This window comes from Rhododendron vialii, chromosome 9a (genome assembly GCF_030253575.1).
Source record: "Rhododendron vialii isolate Sample 1 chromosome 9a, ASM3025357v1".
NCBI classification, from domain to species: domain Eukaryota; kingdom Viridiplantae; phylum Streptophyta; class Magnoliopsida; order Ericales; family Ericaceae; genus Rhododendron; species Rhododendron vialii.
In genome coordinates, this window is record NC_080565.1 from 23,465,684 (window position 1) to 23,484,543 (window position 18,860).

At 41.3% G+C, this 18,860-nt stretch overlaps 1 protein-coding gene across 3 annotated transcripts; it reads right to left on the minus strand.

Annotated features, from left to right (window-relative positions):
- Positions 1 to 1,978: 1,978 nt before the first annotated feature.
- Positions 1,979 to 10,181, minus strand: LOC131300985 (cyclin-J18). Of its 3 annotated transcripts, none has more exons than XM_058327068.1 (9): positions 10,006 to 10,181; positions 9,771 to 9,847; positions 8,398 to 8,491; positions 8,221 to 8,319; positions 8,115 to 8,132; positions 7,950 to 8,020; positions 7,697 to 7,823; positions 7,555 to 7,615; positions 1,979 to 2,333 (listed from the first exon to the last, which is right to left on the minus strand). In XM_058327068.1, exons 1-9 carry the CDS (start codon positions 10,069 to 10,071, stop codon positions 2,203 to 2,205), a joined length of 744 nt encoding a protein of 247 aa, XP_058183051.1. In that variant the 5' UTR covers positions 10,072 to 10,181; the 3' UTR covers positions 1,979 to 2,202. The 3 variants fall into 3 exon arrangements, with proteins under 3 accessions (XP_058183051.1, XP_058183050.1, XP_058183052.1); XM_058327067.1 differs by having other exon boundaries at positions 8,398 to 8,497; XM_058327069.1 differs by lacking the exon at positions 8,115 to 8,132 and having other exon boundaries at positions 8,398 to 8,497.
- Between the last annotated feature and the right edge of the window lie 8,679 nt (positions 10,182 to 18,860).

Sequence of the window (18,860 nt, forward strand, 5' to 3'; positions counted from 1 at the left end):
CTCTCCTATCAAGAACCTATAGACAAGAAAATGAAAAAAATACAACTTTAATAACCATTCTATTTAGAATATATGTGGCTCATAGCTCATTACCTTTCGATTTATTGTTCATAATAATTTGGGGTTTATATATAATTATGTGCCCTTATGATTGTTGTTTTATTAGGTCATTTTATTATTGAGCCGTTACGCAATTAATGTGCCTACTTATCTATGCTAATTATCTTGCTAATTATGTCTTGGGAGTTGCATATAACAACGGAAAATGATATTGGCACTCCAAAAATTAATACAAGCACTACTAAATCAATGTAATTTCAAAGCTGTTTTTTTTTGTTTTTTAGAGTGCCTGTATCAATATTTAAAGTGTCAATATCATTTTTCATAACAAAGTCTTTATAAAGAGAGACGTTCTTATGATTTTGAGATATAATATATATATCATACATACAAGTGTAAAGAGTAGTTTTGGATATTATATTATTATTTCTTTACATATCTTTTACTATATGGTTTATGGACAACGGATGGTTCTTTACTTCTTGGAGGACATGAACTCTAAATGAGCACGGCTTGGGTTAGATCTTGGAGCCATTGGTGTCTGCTAAAACCTTGATGTAAGGAGAAAATAGTGACTTTAGGTTTAGGATAGGATAGCAACAACGCGCCTCACAATCTCGCAGACCAGCTTTATCTAATTATTACTATTAGAGCAAATTTCGAACAGTCCCAACTCGATTTTAGGTACTTCATAGTTCGAGTCTGACATTAATGTATTTAATGGTTTCTAGCCTCTTATCCGCTCAAATCTAATTATCCATGCACCAGTTTAACCAAACAAGAAAAGAGCATAAATGAAAGGCCAGATTCCAAAATGAAACAGACCAACAAGGGGAAAAAGAAAGGATGGGGAACCTATAGTGAGCAAAATCACTACAAGATTCAGAAAGTAGAAACTCAATTTATGTGGGAACATGGCTTGTTCGTTTTTGGTACTCAAAACCTCTGCACACGGTCCCCAATAAATTTTCTCTATCTCTCACCACTCATTACTCTTAAAAACTTCTCTCAAAACCCAAAAAGGGAGACTTTTACTGTGCCAAAAAATCCAGGGCATCATTTGGAATCCGACAAAACATAGTAGTATTACTATTACATCTTTCTTTGGATTCAGCATAGTACATGATTCTATATGGAAATTTCCCAGTCAGGTTCTTCACTTCTTGGGGTAATTTCCAGTACATCTTTCTTTGGATTCAGCATAGTACATGATTCTATATGGAAATTTCCCAGTAAGGTTCTTCACTTCTTGGGGTAATTTCCAGTATAAGGACCAAAACCTAAAAATTATCCTCATATGCTAATGCACTCTCAATCTTCTTCTCTTTGGTCACTTGGTATAAGAATTTATAGTATCTTAATTCCAACCCAACCCATCAACAAAAGGGTCCTTACCTTCTCTTGCAAACAGATAGAGCCAATGTAGAGTCTGATTATGCATTTTGGTCAATTTTATTGCTTATGGGGCATCTGCCTATTAGAGTATTCATTCCTAGCAAATATCCATGTTCCTCGGGTAGATTGTAATATTTCCTTTGTTTTCGTGTGAGAGTAGTGCTGATTCTTGTACACATTGGTTATTCATGTTCCTACGGTAGATGGTAATATTTCCTTTGTTTCGTGTAAGAGTAGTGCTGATTTTTGTACAAATTGGTTAGCTTATAAAGCCAATGCCGGTGTATTGCGCCGCCCTTTAGCTGTGTTACCCCTTACCCCTGTAATTTGGTCCAAAGTACTGGATGTTGTAGGATATAATCAGTCTGTAATAAAAAAATAAAAAAAACTGAGCCCTTCCCATATTCCCTCTACTATTATATTTTCTGTATTAATTACCATTCCCAGAAGAATTTCACAGGAAATATTTTGAGAACTGTGTTGTACTTGCATCCTTAACTTGATCAAAACACCACACCAAAAATGAGTAGAATTTACTTCACCTCTTAACTGAATCATACGGACATGTGGTGGAGCCTACATATCATTCAAGGATACTTCCAAAGTGTAGTGAGACTTACAGATGTGTTATACAAGTGATGAATCAACCAAAAGCTTTACTTGCATCACAATACACATACACATGCATTTAAAAGCTTTGCATGGTGTATTGCTAAAGCATCAAAGGCTGTAGTAGTGTAGTACTCTTTAATGAAGTGGGTACGTACCAAACGAGCCCTGCAGTTCTTCCACAGAAGAAGAGGGCTCAAATATGTGCTTGAGAATGTCCCTGACAATGTTTAGAACATCCTCTTCTTTGCAGGAGGTTACAAACTTGACTGCAGAAAAGATGCACAATTACTACAACATTTCACACCCTACATCTCACAAATAAAAGAACTGAAAGCATGTTTGGCATTGTTTTCATTTTCAATTTTCCTATTCGTTAACTTTGGAAACAAATACAGCAAGTACAAGAACATTGGTTGCCAATTCCTGATAATATTAATACAACAGACATTGTGTTCCTCGATAAACGTGGATTGTCATAAAAAAGAAACGAAGACAAGAAAACGGCATGGAGTGTTTTTTTTTTTGGAATTTCTCATGAGATGAAATAACAATAGAATATAAAGCAATACACCAAAGACATTCTATGCAATGAAAATAGAGGCATCTCATAAATCCCTCCATGTTTCACTTCATACTCACAAGATGGGCTCACCTCAAGTGTTTTTGTCAACCAATCATGCTCGCATTAAATAAAATAAGCAATCAAATATCACAAGAGATGGTCTTGTGAGATTCGATTGCTCCACGTCAACAACTCTACCAATTCTAGTTAAATCCGATCGTTACAAGTCCATGGTATTATTGCTATCTTTCTTTTATAAGAACAAAATTACTATTGCTCTCTTTGTAGTACATATCAAATGAATCATTAACTTAGTACAGTAAACATGGAAGTTTAACATCAGAGCTGAAACTTATACCTAGTTACTTATATGGGACCCACCAAGCCTAGTATGCTGAGAATTAAGATATCCCCAAGGAACAGAGCCTATTTTAATATATATACTATATACAGACACTCCCCTTATTTGGTGCATTTACAACCTTTGTTCCTGGAGACAAAAAAACATGAGGGAAGACTTTGCATGTGAACTCTGTACACAAAAAGTCAAGCCCGAAATCTGGAATAACATTATAATCCCTATCATTCTTGTAATGGGTAAACACAATTTGCTTAAAAATTAATCACCCATCCACATTCTCATGAGACTCATGCTCATTCATCTGATGCCATTGACTTTTTATCACTACGTTCTCCAAATGAGGCTACGACTCAAGTCCATATTGAGAGAGTATGAGCACATTCTATATGTGCTCTCCCGTTTTGTCGGCCCTTGAGCCCCTCTTGTCCCGCTCTCTAACTGATAAGAAGCCCGCACACTCTGTTCACCCTTCTATTGCGAAAGACCAAATTGTACTATATTTTGTCCTTATATAAATATGTTTGTGTACAGAATGCATAATTATTCCTTCTCGATCACACACCACTTTGGCCCTCTTTTTTGTGGTAGCAAGTGTAATTGGACATTATGGGAAGCTTCAGCTTACTCAAATATACTTAAAGAAGTCAAATCTCCAAATGACTAGATGGGGTTTGGTGAAGGCATTGATCACTAAGACAATGGTAAGATAAGAGAACAGGAAGGACCCAAATATGAAGAAGTAGGTAGGTAGACTTATTATAAGTAATAACACCAGCACATCATTTCTCTTTGAGAATTGGGACTGCAAAAGATCACTACATGCAGGAAATGGTGGGTCCTCATACATGATCATGCTAATGTCAGCATTGATTTAGTAAACACCCTTTTGATAAGGATGACTACTCAGCCAATACAGCCTGTGTGATTGAGAGAACTATCCAACCAAACACTTTCCTTCGGCTCAACAACCATACTTTAAGCACTCACACGTATGGCTTGAGGCATTTGTATAGTATTCTTGGCAACAACAAACGAATATCTTAATGAATTGTGACCACCAGCTGGTAGAAGAAGGTACAGGTCCCTCTGTGAAGAAAAATCCAAAATGTGGACCATCCTAGCATATAATCAAAGCACTCCCTAAGGAGAAATTTTTGGATGCTGGTGGTGGGTATATCCCACGTGATTCCTGCTCGGCACATTCGGACTGTCCAATACATTTTTGGATGGCTCGAATTGCAACTCTCTCTCTCCTCTCACCCCAACTCTTTCTCTCTCTAAATCCAAACCGTCCAAAAATGCAATGGACAGCTCGAATGTGCCGAGTGAGCACCACGTGGTACTCACCCAGCACTGAAAATTTTCCCGAAGGGAGAGACACCCCGAATCAAGTTTTCTCAGTAGGTGGTCCGTGAACTCAACTTTGAGAGAGAGAGAGAGAGAGCCTGAATCAAGTTTATTGAGAGAGAGAGAGAGAGAGAGAGAGAGAGAGAGAGAGAGAGAGAGAGAGAGAGAGAGAGAGAGAGAGCCTGAATCAAGTTTATTAGTAGGTGCACGGTCCTTGGTCCATGAACTCGACTGCCATCAAACTTTTATGCATATGGCTCAAAATTAGCTTTACCAGGAAAACTACAATTCTCATCATTCAATATAGCCAATTCCTTTGTGCGTTGCAAGAACTTTTGTGCATGGTTCATTTTTTTTTTTTTTTTATTGTGCTAAAGTATGGATGCTTCATCACACAAAAGCCAATCTGCATAAAGAGGGCGACTCTTTTCTCCTTCATGTCTCATTCAAGTAGTCAATGGCTATAGCCTATAAGTCTAGAGTTACAGAACTTGAGGCGAAAAATCTCTAAGAATGAAGTATTCTGCATAAAGAGAGTGCTTTTATTTATTTAAATGGAGTGTGTGCTCTATCTAAGAGAAATGCACCAGAACTGCATTCAATTAAACAGATTGATATTATTCCCTTAGCAATACAAGCATCCAATTAATTCTAATCCATTGACCACCGGAGGTGGATGCCAAGATGGCAAGTGGTGTGAGGGTGAAACACACAACCGCAAGCATACGGTCACAAGTTCGAATTCCGGTTGTGGGTAGTAGTCCTTGTGAACCAGATGCTTTGTATTTGACATCATTTGTCCAGCTTGTACCTTTTTTTGACAAAATACAGCTTGCACCTTGGTGAGGTAATTGTGACAGACTACTCCCCCATGGGTAGGGGTTATTCCGAAAGGACACCCCAGTGAGTTTGGCTCCATTGATGGGTAGAACTGACTCACTAGCTGAACATGCTACATATGGCGGTTGGGAGCCCATCTTCCTTGAGGGATGTTGCAACTCTCGTCTGCCCCTCCCAACCTTTTATATCCTTCGTTAAAGACCCATGAACAGAATTATGAGTTCTTCCCATGTGCTCGTTTTACCTTTTCAAAAGAAGCAATTGCGTCAAGTACTGACTAGAAGTCGACCCATCCGAAGAAATGCTACTCTCACTTCACATTTTGCAGACGGTCTAAACTTCATCCGAAGAAATGCTACTCTCACTTCACATTTTGCAGTCGGCCTCTAAACTTCATCCGAAGATTGACATTTATACGACTCGACTAAAGTACCAACCTTAGAATACATCCTACAGAAAACAAATTCTTTGAAAAGTTGACCCAAAAAAAATAAAATAAGGAACTCTTCGAAAAGGAAATAGAAAAACTCCAAATCTTAAAGATCTGTAGGATCAAATCAGTGTGTTTCAAGGGCCTAGCACGAATTTAGAAGTCTAGCCATTGTCAGTTAGAATCTTCTTTCCATTGATTTGGTACCAGCAGTGAATAAAATCAAATGCTGGGGTACAAAAACTGTACAACAGAACCTACCGTGACCAGCTTATCGGGGACCACTGATGAGAAGATGATCTTACATGGACGGTGGTCAACCTTATACGGCTTGTGGGAAAATATGGAGATCAACCTATGATACCATTCCTATCCGTACACGTGTCAATAACTAAAAGTATTTGGGACCCACCGACTAAAGTACTACCATCAGCATTTTGTTTCGATGCTCCTATAATCCTATTAACACCGTACCCCACAACGCTTACCATTCAACAAGGCCGCCTCTGAAAGTTACCATTTGGGTATCCATAATGGGCTCGATGTGACTCAACTACCCACTAACAATCTTCAATGGGCTGAGAAGCCCTGTGAATAGAAACCCTTCAACTCCTAGATACTTCAAAACCCTCTCCAGCAAAAGGGCCCAATGGATTCTGCCACAGCAACGTACAAGGCTCATAAATTCATAATCCCTCTGTCATATGTGAAATCGTCTCAATGTAATGGTGTAGAATGAAACCAACAGTTCCCATGAACAATAAATCTTAAGATGCCCCATCTTATCTATCATTGCTAGACTTCACATTTCTAGACAGAAATGCCAGACATGGTTTGCAAACCCAACTGCTCGGCTGATAAGAATGAAAGCATATCCACGAGCATTACAAATTAACTAAACAGTGAGTTTGGTTTTCGCCAAAAGTGTTCACTACTTCACTTGCTCCTTCACACAAAAGAAGACAATCCTCTTCTTGAAAGCTTTACTAAATTAAAGTTAATCATTATCAACTACCAACAATGTAATATAATATAAGAAAGCAACATATCAAAAATACGCACACCAGGTTGGACTACAGTCAACACCTATGTTATGTGGATTGCGGTGATTTAGATTTTAGACTTCAGAGAAGAACTAGAATCAGACACAGTAGACACACGTAATCTATTGAATGCGTCCTTGGATATGAACCTACATGATTAATATGATTTGCACCCATCAAGTACCCCTAAATTGCTTTTAATATATGCATCTCGTTTCATTCACACAACATACTCTCTAGTTGAGTTTATTCATAAGCAGAATTTCACCTCCAAAAACGTATTCAACCAATATGAAATCTAAGCCATATCATGGTGTCCTTGGACAAGCATCTAACGCTATGACATATACCCACGCCCAATGGCACATTCACATTCACGCTGGTTCAGTTCAAGGAAAATCGACAGTCAAAAGGGCTAACCTTCCTAAAGCTGAGACCAGTAATTCATTGATAGTGATTGGTTGTCATTCACAAATCATTCAACTTTTGTCAAGCTTGCTTAAACTCTCTCAAACTCATGGCAACATATTCGACTGAACCAGTCAGCTCAGGTTGGCTTATAACCAGCTAAAAAATGACACGGAAAACTAATTCCCAAACCCCATTATTTTATCCCCCGAAAATCCTGAGAAACCTCTCATACAAATTTCGCAGAAGCAAATAACTTTTCTGAGTAGAGATTTAGTTGATGGTTAGTTTCAAAGTCTTTGTTGTCCTTTACGAAACAAAGCTTACTCAGCTCCAGTTGGAATCAGAATAGAACAGAAAAGAAACATCGGCATCAGGGTGCTGATAGTTAATAACATTTCCTAGTCTTTGGTTTCCTATATGTAGAACTTTCAACTATGTAAAGGTACATCAAAGAACAAATTTAATGTGCACACTTCGAGTAAGGAGTATTTACCCCAAGGAAGAACAGGGAATTCCCATTTCTGTTTAGGAACAGTGACAACATACGTAGCAACCTGCAAAAGGTCCAGAATGCTTCTGAAATAAAGACACAGCAAAAGCAACACTTTTGAATTAACAAATGCAAAAGGACATGCCAGTATTGACGCAGCAAGATTCCTGGGAGAATAATAAAGAAGCGATGTTTCCTCCTTTTCGTAGAGAAGATCCATGATATCCATGGACGCTTCAACGTTCACAAGTTGCCCAACTCTTGCAACTCCCCTAAAACCATACAAGATAGAAAGGAAGGAATTAATGGCCATTTAGGACGAACCAACGAAAGGACACACTAGATAGATGATTGCCTATTGAAGAAACTACGTATCATATAAGGATAACAAAACTCACTCAAACTCAACGAAGAGCTCCTCCAGGAATTTAAAAGCAATATTAGCTGTGCCGATCTCAAAACCCAATACCTTGAAGAATGGGGCCAAAAAAGAAAAGCCAAGAGAAAAACATCTCAGTTAAACGGACTAATGCAAGCAACCATTGAAGTCTTACGGAATTTACCTGCATTAAGAGCACCTCCTGTAGAATATCATGGTCAATCACTACAATGATGAAAAAAAAATAGAGCTTATATTTTCTAAAACCAATTGTCACAAGTGTATCTTACTGCTTCCAAGAAATCACGAGTTGTAAAATGCTGCTCCTTAATCATCTTGTCCCCCAAAAGCTTCAAACTTTTGACAGATAGGGGCTGGGAATCATGTATCTGCAAACAACTGATGTGAGAAACATACAAACGACGCCAACAGTGAAAGCCCATGATGAGTAAATTATGATTACCTACTTTGCTTGAGATCCATATAGAAACAAGGGAAAATAATTGCAGGTTGCTCTCTCTCAGGGGATGTAAAAGCCAGCTTTCCATGTCATTGCTCTGTCTGAATCTTTGCAAGTTCAAGTTAATGGTCACAAAACACAAAACTTGTAGTAGCAAAGAAATGAAACAATCGTGTTCGCAGGTACAAAAGCATACGAAATATCATTCAGACAAGTGATAGTTCCTATAGGACCTCAAATTTTGATCCATAAAAGTCATTTGCCAACTGAGGCCATTCAACTCATGCGATCACAATGTTAAAATACAAAAGTGAAAGAGTACATCTTAACCGATGTTCGACAGTCTTACACAATTAAAAGACTCAACTATATAAACCAGTGACCGGATTCCTTCTTTAGTTTGACCTATTGCACTTTTAATTCAAGGGGCGCAGTCCATTAACATGTTAAATGTAACTAATCTAACATAAATAAATACTAGATGACTTTTGGAACGTAAGAGGGCCATGGCACCCCTGCGGTCTTACTTCCCCTCCAACTCTGCATATCTGGCACAACTTTGATGATGCCGGATTTTACGACCCAAAATTCTCTCTGTAGCTTTCATGGGGGGCCCATGTTTGGCGTTTGCATTTGACATGGAGGAAAATAGTAAAAAATCATTTCAGCCATTGAAGCAGGATAACGTAAAGTCATAAACTGTAATGTTTTGAAACTGTAGGATGTAAAAAGTATATGGACGTAATGTGCCAAAATGGAAATTGGTAAAGCATCCAACGCCCAACTAATTGACAGTGATTAGAGAGGCCGTTGGGGCCAATACGAGTTTGGCGGTATTATTTACCCAATGTGAGACAAACTCTAAACACCCCCCGCACAGCCCAACTCTCTACTCACACATGTAGAGGTAAACAATGGACCTATACAAGCGTGGCTACACCATGTGGTGAGGGGGTTCAAGCCAACTCTTTGGGTTTAAAAAGTACACTATAATTTTGTATTTTTTGACATATAATTTAATTTTTCTTTAATACTGTCGGCACTGAATAATTCATTCGTAACCAAAGTAAATGAAAAATCACATAAATTTGTGAGTAACCAGGTATATACCTCAACAAAACAACACAAACTAGGCAAAATTATTTTATATAGAGCCCTGTATACAATTTTTCTTTTACATTTTTGTCACCGCAATCCTAGAGCCGCCCCTGGACCAATACCGTAGGGATCACAATTAAACAAGCCAGGTTTATTGGAATTACGATATACCTTCATACGCACAGACATTATTCTCAATGTTCATACTAATCTAACAAACAGTGTAGCTGAATTCAACGCTTTATAATATGTGTAAATTGCATGGGAAAATAAAAATCATACCTTGATAGAGCAGGGCAGAACCGATCGGAGAAGAGTGATAATGCAGAGTACTTGACGATTGGACGAACCTGAAGTTGCTATACCTCGGTACAAAACATTTAAGCAAAAAAAAAATCAAAATCTAGTGAGAAATGATTGGGAATGTACTGATAAACATTATGTACGTAGTTGGTAGGATTTGTACTCGGATTTATAGCACAATTTTATGTAGAATAGGAAAATGAAAAATACTCACACGAGCAGATTGGATAAGGAACTCTAGCAATCGTAGTCGGACACAGGAAGGCAACCTGCTGTTCATCTCTCTCTCTCTCTCAAATCGCTGTTCAAAGGCGAAATCTGAAAGGTCATGGAGTTTTGGAGGGAATTTCAAAGAGCAGTGTCGATCTTCCAAAAAGTATTTTTATGGGGTCAGAGCATCTCCAACCCTCTCCAAAACTCCAAAATAAATAATAGATGTGATATATTAGGATGAGATTTTTGTAATTTATTCTTATTTTTTTGCACTGTATGAAAAAAATCTAAGAGGGACCATTGTACTTTTTAGAGATTTTATCTCTAAAATGAGAATAGGGTCTCCATATTTGAAGTACCAAAGGCAATTTGAAAACCTAAATATCTAAAATATACGATGAGTCCCTTCTACATTCTTTTATAAAATGCAACAAATTAGACTAAATTACAAAAGAGATCTCTCTAATATATCACATCCATTCTCTATTTTGAAAGTTTAGAAATGAGTTGGAGATGCTCTTAGATTTTGTTAAGACTTTTCGCGTAAAAAATAGTTTGATATTGCAAAAGCCTTTTTAAAATCTGATCTAAATTTTTGAATGACGAAGGAAATGAAATTGCAGAAAAGTCGGATCTTGTTTTATACTACTAGTTAAGATCTATCAAACCATGCAAACAAATTAAAAAATTATTTTCTTAAAATTATTATTTTTAAGTTTGAAAATTACAAATAAATACTTATTTTTTGGGCTAAACTGGAATACCACCAAATTACTTTACAAGTAGGATCCTAAGGCCAACCACAGTAGTATAATAAAAAATTGATAACCAAAAATTGACACATTAGTTTTTGATTATTTATTTAAGAGGTTATTAAACTTAACAATATTGAGATCCACAATGGTCACTTCTAGTCTATTACCAAAATAAGTGATTCACTACAATTTCTCTCTCTCCCTCTCGATCTCTCTCTCTTTCCCACCACTTCCCTCCATTACATTTTTTTGGGCAAAAATATATCGAACATATGTTCTTTCTAGTGTTCTCTATCGAAACAACACCGAAACTTGTTTTTCTTCCTATTCCTGTAGCCTATCTAACCAAACTAATATCACAAATCCAACACTCTCTTCATCTTCCAAAAAAAATCAGATGTGTTCTTGAATTTGGAAAAAAATACAAGGTTTTCACGTACTCAACCATAGGGGAGGAACGAAAAATAAATAAAATAGAAATGAAAAAGAAGAGTGAAATACCTTAATCCGGCAACGATTGGTTGAATTGTAGATGATTGAGAAATATGAGCTTCACTTTTGGAGAGAAAGAAAGAGAAACAGTTTGTAAATGGAGTGAAGAAGATATAGAACAGACGAAAAATATGAGAAGAAAATACTAGTTGAAACACATGTGTATACAAATTTTGAAACCAATTAACTGATGTGGTGTGTGGTTCACAAATTTTGATTATTGAAAAAGATTGCTAGTTTTGATTATCCAAAATCCAAAATTTGATTATTTCTAAGATTATTGCTAAGTTTGATTATACTATTATGAGCTATTTTTTGTACCAATATTGATAACTTTAACAATAATTGGCTTTTAATTATATCACTATGGATGACCTAATACAAATACTGAAAAATTCAATTAGAATTAAATGAGCACTAATAACCGTAACTTTTTAAGCCTACGTTTAAAGTACTGTTCCATTTGAAGTGTCCAACTTTAATTCTTTTATTGGTGAAATCCAACTCAAAAATTTGACAACCCTCTCTCTCAACCCTAGCCACCACAACTCATCTTCTCCCTTTCCCTCCCCCGTGGTTTCTATACCAGTGTGTGGCGGCAGGAAGGGAAGGCCATGGTACTATTCCGACTCACTTTCTTTATTTTTTTCCTTTTTTTCTTTCATCTCTCCAAATCAACGACTTATTGTCTGATTTGTGATAGTTTTGTCTCTCGTTGTACGAGAGTTTTGTCTTTAGACGAATTTTGCCTATAGATCGGGTTCTTTCAATCGATATCTTTGGTGGGACGACTCGTGGCGGTTTGGCAGATTTGTAGTTTTTGGGAGTTCATTAATGTGTTCATCCTTGGTTGGAGTGCATCTGATTATCTAGGCATTTGGTGTCTTTATTATTAACTTTGCATTTTTTCTCGTTTGAGACTCTTAATTAGATATTAGGTACTCAAAAGTATCGCTATTGCATCAGGCCATGCCTAGATTGGGATGAAATATATCAATTGTCTTGTGATTTACTCGTTTTTATTTGCTAGACGATTAGTTTGGTGTTGTCCAAATTCTTTGTAATGATCTTCATTTTGTAAGTGTCGCTGTGCGTTTTTCAATACAATCTTCTCACTTTTGAAAGAAAAAGAGAGTCCAACTTTGTATATTCAACTTTTTATAGAGATATTATCATTACACTTCAAATATTCTAACTTTATACATACATTTACACTTTTATGATACATCATTATTACATTTTTTTAGGAATCTATAGAAAAGGACAAATGAGAAAATTTATTAACTTTTACCTAATACATTTTTTAAATGAACACTTAATCAAAGGACAATCCAAAATGAAATACTTGACCATAAAAAAGGGATGAATGGAGTATTATGTTTTGCGAAATATGGTTGTCCGTTCTTAATTATTACTTATCGCTTAATACATTGAGTTTTGAATGTTGAATGGAGTTCCGCCCAGTACTTTTTTGAGGGTTTTGGGTTTTATCTTATATATTTCATGACATGTTTGGGTAAAAGTCATAATTTTTTTAATTTTTTTTGATTCGTCTTAACGAATTAATAATCCACAAAAGTTAGGTGTCATACTAACGAATGCAAAAAAAATTTGAATAAGAACAAAATAAGAAAAAGTCAAAAAATCTTTAAAAAAAATCCTTAGCAGAGCTTAGCCCTAGGACAAAGTTAGAATTTGTTTGAGTGGGAGCAATTATTAAACACTCTTTTTAAACTTAAATATTTTGTAATAATCAGGCATGAGATAACGAAATTTTCGTTGTACACATTACCAACAATAACAACTTAGGAATAAATTTTTATATAGTCTTTTTTAATTATGTCACCTTCTGGTGGATTACTTTATTAAAAGGACTTTTTTTAAACCATCTCCAAGTTGGAGAAGACTCCAACCCAATACTATGTAACGGGGTTCAAAGTAAGGCCTTTTTTGTAATAAAATTGATGAGTCTAAATTTTACTTTTATCACTTCAACTAATTTTTTGTGTGTGGATAATTTGTTTTCAATCAATCAATTAAACTTATTGAGAGTCCTTAAACTTTTTAAATTGATATCCACTTAGTCTAATTTTGGACTCTTTAATTGTCTATTTACTGGACAACAAACCATTATAACACGGTATATATGCATGTCATTATATTTTTTTCGACAAACAACGTTCTTTTGATTCTTTTTTTTAAATTCAGTAAAAAGTACTGTTGTATACCATACTATTATATTAAAAGTAAAAGAGTAAATCTATGCCTGATATTCTGTTCATGTATAACACGGTATATATGCATGTCACAATTGGTGACAAATTTTCCCTGTCAACCACCTAATTGAAGATAACGAGCCTCAATGCCAACCCCAATAAATAACAGTTGCCATCGTCCAATAAATAGATTGAGAATAAAAAATTAGACTAACTGGGCATTTGTTTAAAACAGTTTAAGGACTCTCCTTACGCAATCAAGGTGGCTTTTGAATCGGAGAGTTCTGTTATGCACAATCTCAGCCGTCGGATGCCTCGAGTTTGTGGCTTTTTGGCTAGCTCCTCCGTACATTTGCCTACCAAGACCTACTAGCAGGTCCGGATTTCCTCTCCCTACATTCACCGCCTCTTGCTTCTGTTTGGTTGCTGTGGAGGCTTCGGTCATGGTCTCGGTATCTAACCGGACCACCATCAACCGAGGTCTCATATTAACACGGGCCTGTGTATACCTTTCTGTTTACTCGCTCGGCGTCAGGTCTCCTGTTGACACTTCGGTTAATTACCGAGGTGTGCATTCCGTTTGGGCCTCTTGGCAGAATGCAGCATAGCTAGAGGGGACCATGAGCGACACGTGGCGAAAAGGATCATCTGGGCCAGGCCTGCCCATGTGCTTCGTAACCGTCTTATCCCGTGGCGTCATCTATGATGTCACCGAGGGCGGTTACCTAAGCGTGACCTCCACGCACTGGCTTGGAGCCCAAGTTAACCTAGGTCTATAAATACAAAGGGATATTCATCTTTGAGAGGTATGCCATCTTACCCTAACCTTAGACCTAAAAGCAACTCTCCTTACATCTAACTTGATCGTCGGAGGGTCACTAGGCTATTCCAGCCTTAGTGACTTGTTGCAGGGTCAGCGGCGGAGGAACGGAGTAGCGGAAGTGAAGTACTAGTTCAGGTGAAGATCCTTCCTCCTAAATCGAACCCCTACAATTGGCGACTCTGCTGGGGATCTAGCCATCCTTTCAACTTTCACCTCCCCCTTTCTGCTCCGTTAAAACATCCAGAATCAAACATGGTGGAGATCGACGACGCACATCACGGTGGTACCGCCCACGGGCTCGGTTCCCTCGTGGACCACAGCCTGGCTTCTGGCGGAGCGGCGGCCCTTGGAAAGACCCACATATCCATCGGAGTTGGCGTCGGAGCGTCAGCTCCAGACGCAGGCCCATCCTCCGAGCTCCACTCCTACATCCGCCATCTCGAGCGCAAAATCGACGATCTCACGACGGTCGTGGACCGCGACAGACACGTCCGAGACGAGTTGGCGGAAATCAAACACCTCCTCATCTCCCCATCTCATTCCTCCGGGAGCCGCGGCGGAAGAACAAACCGTCGCACCCCCCCCCCACGCAGTCACGAAGCCGGTCACCTGCTAGAGCACAGACCCCGCCCTTCAGTCAAGGATCGTCTTGAGTCACCAAGAGCGGACACACGAGCCCCAAAAGAAACATCGCGCAGGGATCGTTCTCGCTCTCCTGCGCAACTTCGAAGGAGACCATCGGCCTTTGACAGGCTCGATGGTGGGAGCGTCTCTGCCTCCTCCACCCACTCCGTCCTTGTGGGCAGGACAGGCCGGGAATCTACCCCTAGCCTCACAAGGGCATCCAGGGGAGATGACGGCCTTGTCGAGATCCAGACTAGAGGATACCGCGAGCGCCTGAAGGGCCCCCGAGCCAGAAGTCCCATCGTCTCGCACCCCGGCGGCGCAAACAGCAGGAGCCCGGTCACCGAGCGCCTCGAGGCTTCCGCTCGGGATGGCTACAGACATCATCGCCAGGAGCGTTTTCCCAGAAAATCGGTTAGTATCGATCCAAAGAGAAAGGAGCACGAACGATTGGACAAACTCGTCCCCAAGAAGCGTACAGCGACTGAGCGTCCAGACGGCCCCGACCGTTCGATCCGACCTCATCGCGATGCGCTACTTGCGCGACTCACGACCTCTCCCTTCACAAGAGAGATCGACTCGGTTACCCCCCCAAAGGATTCTCCCAACCCAAGTTTGCCAAATATGACGGCAAGACCGAGGCGTACACTCATCTGGTCCAGTATAAAACCGTCATGTCTCTGTTTCTTCGGAATGAACCCTCGGACGACGCTTTCCTGTGCAAAGTGTTTCCAGCAAGCCTCGGCAACCTGGGCCTCACCTGGTTCAATCAACTCCCAGCTCGGTCAATCTCCTCGTTCGACTCCCTCTGTGACGCCTTCATGGCACGGTTCGTAACGAGCAACAAGCACGAGAAGGAAATCGACTCCCTCTTAGCCCTCCGTAAGAGGAACGACGAAACGCTTCGGCAGTATGCCGGCCGTTATTGGGAGTTGTTCAATGAGATAGAAGGTTGCGACGGTGTCATCTCTGCCCGAGGATTCAAGCTCGGTCTCACCTCCCAGGACGAGCAAGTCTACGACGACCTCGCTCGCCATAAGCCGAACTCTATGAAGGACCTTATGACTCGAATTGAGGGCTGGTGTCAGCTCATCGAATCCAAAGCAGAGAGAGGCATCGGGAAGCCTACAAGTTCAAAAGCGTTGAACACCTCGGTATCCATACCGGCCCCCGCACCTGTCTCAACACCGAAGAAACAGGTCAACACAATCAAGCAGTCGCCGAGGAGGGGACCGAAGCCAAGTGACTTCAACGCCGAAAAGACCGTCTTCACCATTCCCATCTACCTAATCATTGATCAAGTGAAGGATCAGCCCTTTTTCTCCTTCCCCAATCAAAAGCTCGGAACCGAAAATGGGAAAATCAAGAATCCCATTGTTCGATGCAGCTACCATAGCGAGCAAGGTCACTTCACCACAGCATGCAAGCCCTTCAAGGCCTACTTGGAACAGCTTGTTGCTGGTGGCCACCTCGGCAACTTCATCGATCACGAGAAGACGACGGCTCGGACACAGCGGACCGAATCACATACCGAGGAAGAGGTACAGACAATCCACGTCATACACGGTCCATTGAACCCCGAGGCCGCTCGAGTCATTCGGGCAGAGTTGAATGAAGCTTCCTCCTCCAAGCAGGTCATGTTAGTTGGCCCCGAACCAAAGCGCCCCAGAACCGACGATGGCTCCAAATGGACGATAACGTTTACCGAGAAGGATCTCGACCGCGTCCAGCTTCCCCACAACGACGCCCTCGTGGTCACGTTACGCATCGGAAATTTCAACGTCCGTCACGTCCTCGTAGACCAGGGTAGCTCGGCCGAAGTCATGTACTACTCTCTTTTCAAGGATCTAAAGATTCCCGAGACCGACCTCCGTCCCTCCGAAGTTCCCCTTATCGGCTTCAACGGAGCTCCTGTCTGGCCCATCGGTATGATCACTCTTCCTGTCCGTGCCGGATCGGTAACGCTCGAAATAGACTTTGTGGTGGTCGACGTCCCTGGCCCTTACAACGCCATTGTCGGTCGAACCTGGCTGCATAGGCTTAAAGCGATTGCCTCCACATATCACCAAGTGGTACGTTTCATTGGCACTAACGGGCACCAGGAAGACTTATACGGAGACCAGACCGCGGCCAAGCAGTGCTACATCAACGCGGTCCGAAGCACCAAACAAACCCCCCGGGTGAATCTCATTGAAGCCCCCGAAGCCCCAGTCTTGGAGGACGTCGGCAGATCTCCCGATGACAAAACCGTTGAAAATGTGGCCACAATCCCAATCACCGAGGACGGCTCCCGCTTCTTCCTTGTCAGTTCCTCACTTAGTGATACTGATCGGAACGAGACGGTAGCTTTTCTCAACCGAAACATTGAAGTGTTCGCCTGGACCCCCTATGAGATGCCGGGGCTCGACCCCTCTTTCATCTGCCACGAGCTCAACATCGACAAAACCAAGCGACCGGTCGTACAGAAGGCACGACGGTCCTCTCCTATTCACTCCGAGGCCGTCATTGAAGAAGTCAACCGACTCCTAAACGCTGGGGCAATCAGAGAGGTCCAGTACCCCAAGTGGTTGGCTAACACCGTCGTAGTCAAGAAGAAGAATGGCAAATGGCGTGTCTGCGTCGACTACTCCAACCTCAACGACGCTTGCCCGAAGGACTTCTTTCCTCTTCCCCGTATCGACCAGCTCGTCGACGCCACCTCCGGTCACGAGCGACTCAGCTTTTTGGATGCATACCGGGGCTACCACCAGATCGCCATGAGCGAAGGCGATATCGAGAACACCGCCTTCATTACCCCCCACGGGATCTTCGGTTACCTCGTCATGCCCTTCGATTTAAAAAATGCCGGAGCAACCTTCCAGCGAATGATAACCAAGATGTTCGAGCGATTACTGGGCGACACTATGCTGGCATACATTGACGACATGGTGGTTAAAAGTCTTCGCGCTGGTGATCATCTAACTCACCTCGCCGAAGTCTTTGAGATACTCAAGCGCCACAAACTCCGCCTCAATGCCGAGAAATGCGTCTTCGGCGTCAGCTCCGGCAAATTTCTTGGCCACCTCGTCTCCCGACGCGGTATTGAGGCCGATCCTTCCCAAATTCGAGCTATTGATCAGCTCTCGGCTCCCCACAACAAGCGCGATGTTCAGCGCCTAACCGGTATGGCTGCTGCTCTGAATCGGTTTATAAGTCGCTCCTCGGACAAATGTCAGCCATTCTTCGCACTACTAAAGGGTAGCCGACGAAGCTTCAACTGGACAGAAGACTGTGGCCGAGCCCTTCAGCGACTAAAGGAGTATCTTTCCACGGCTCCACTCCTCGTCACTCCTAGGGACCAGGAAGACTTGTTCCTCTATCTAGCTGTCTCTCCGCACGCCGTAAGCTCGGTGCTCGTCCGATAGGAGGGTCGGGAGCACCAGCCAATCTACTACTCCAGCAAAACCATGACTCCCGCCGAGACGCGCTACCTCCCCCTGGAGAAGCTCGTGCTCGCCCTAATCTCAGCCTCCCGAAAGCTTGCCCCGTACTTCCAGTCTCATCGCATCATCATCCTGACCGAGTTCCCCCTCAAATCTCTTCTCCGGAAGGCCGATCTCTCCAACCGAATCTCACAATGGGCCGTTGAGATTGCCAATTTCGAAATCCACTTTCAGCCTCGGACATCAATAAAGGCTCAGGTGCTGGCTGACTTCATCGCAGAGCTTACACCGCCCAACGTATCTGCTTCGGCACCCCCACCGAGCATCAAAGCAGTACTCCAGGCCAACCCTAGCACAGCTTGGCAGCTCTTTCACGGAGACGTATGGAAAATGTACGTCGATGGCGCATCCAACAGCCGAGGCGCAGGTGCAGGCGTCGTTCTTCTCTCACCCTCCGGTGTCTTGCATGAAAGCTCCTTCTCCATCAATTTCCCGGCCTCTAACAACGAGGCCGAATATGAGGC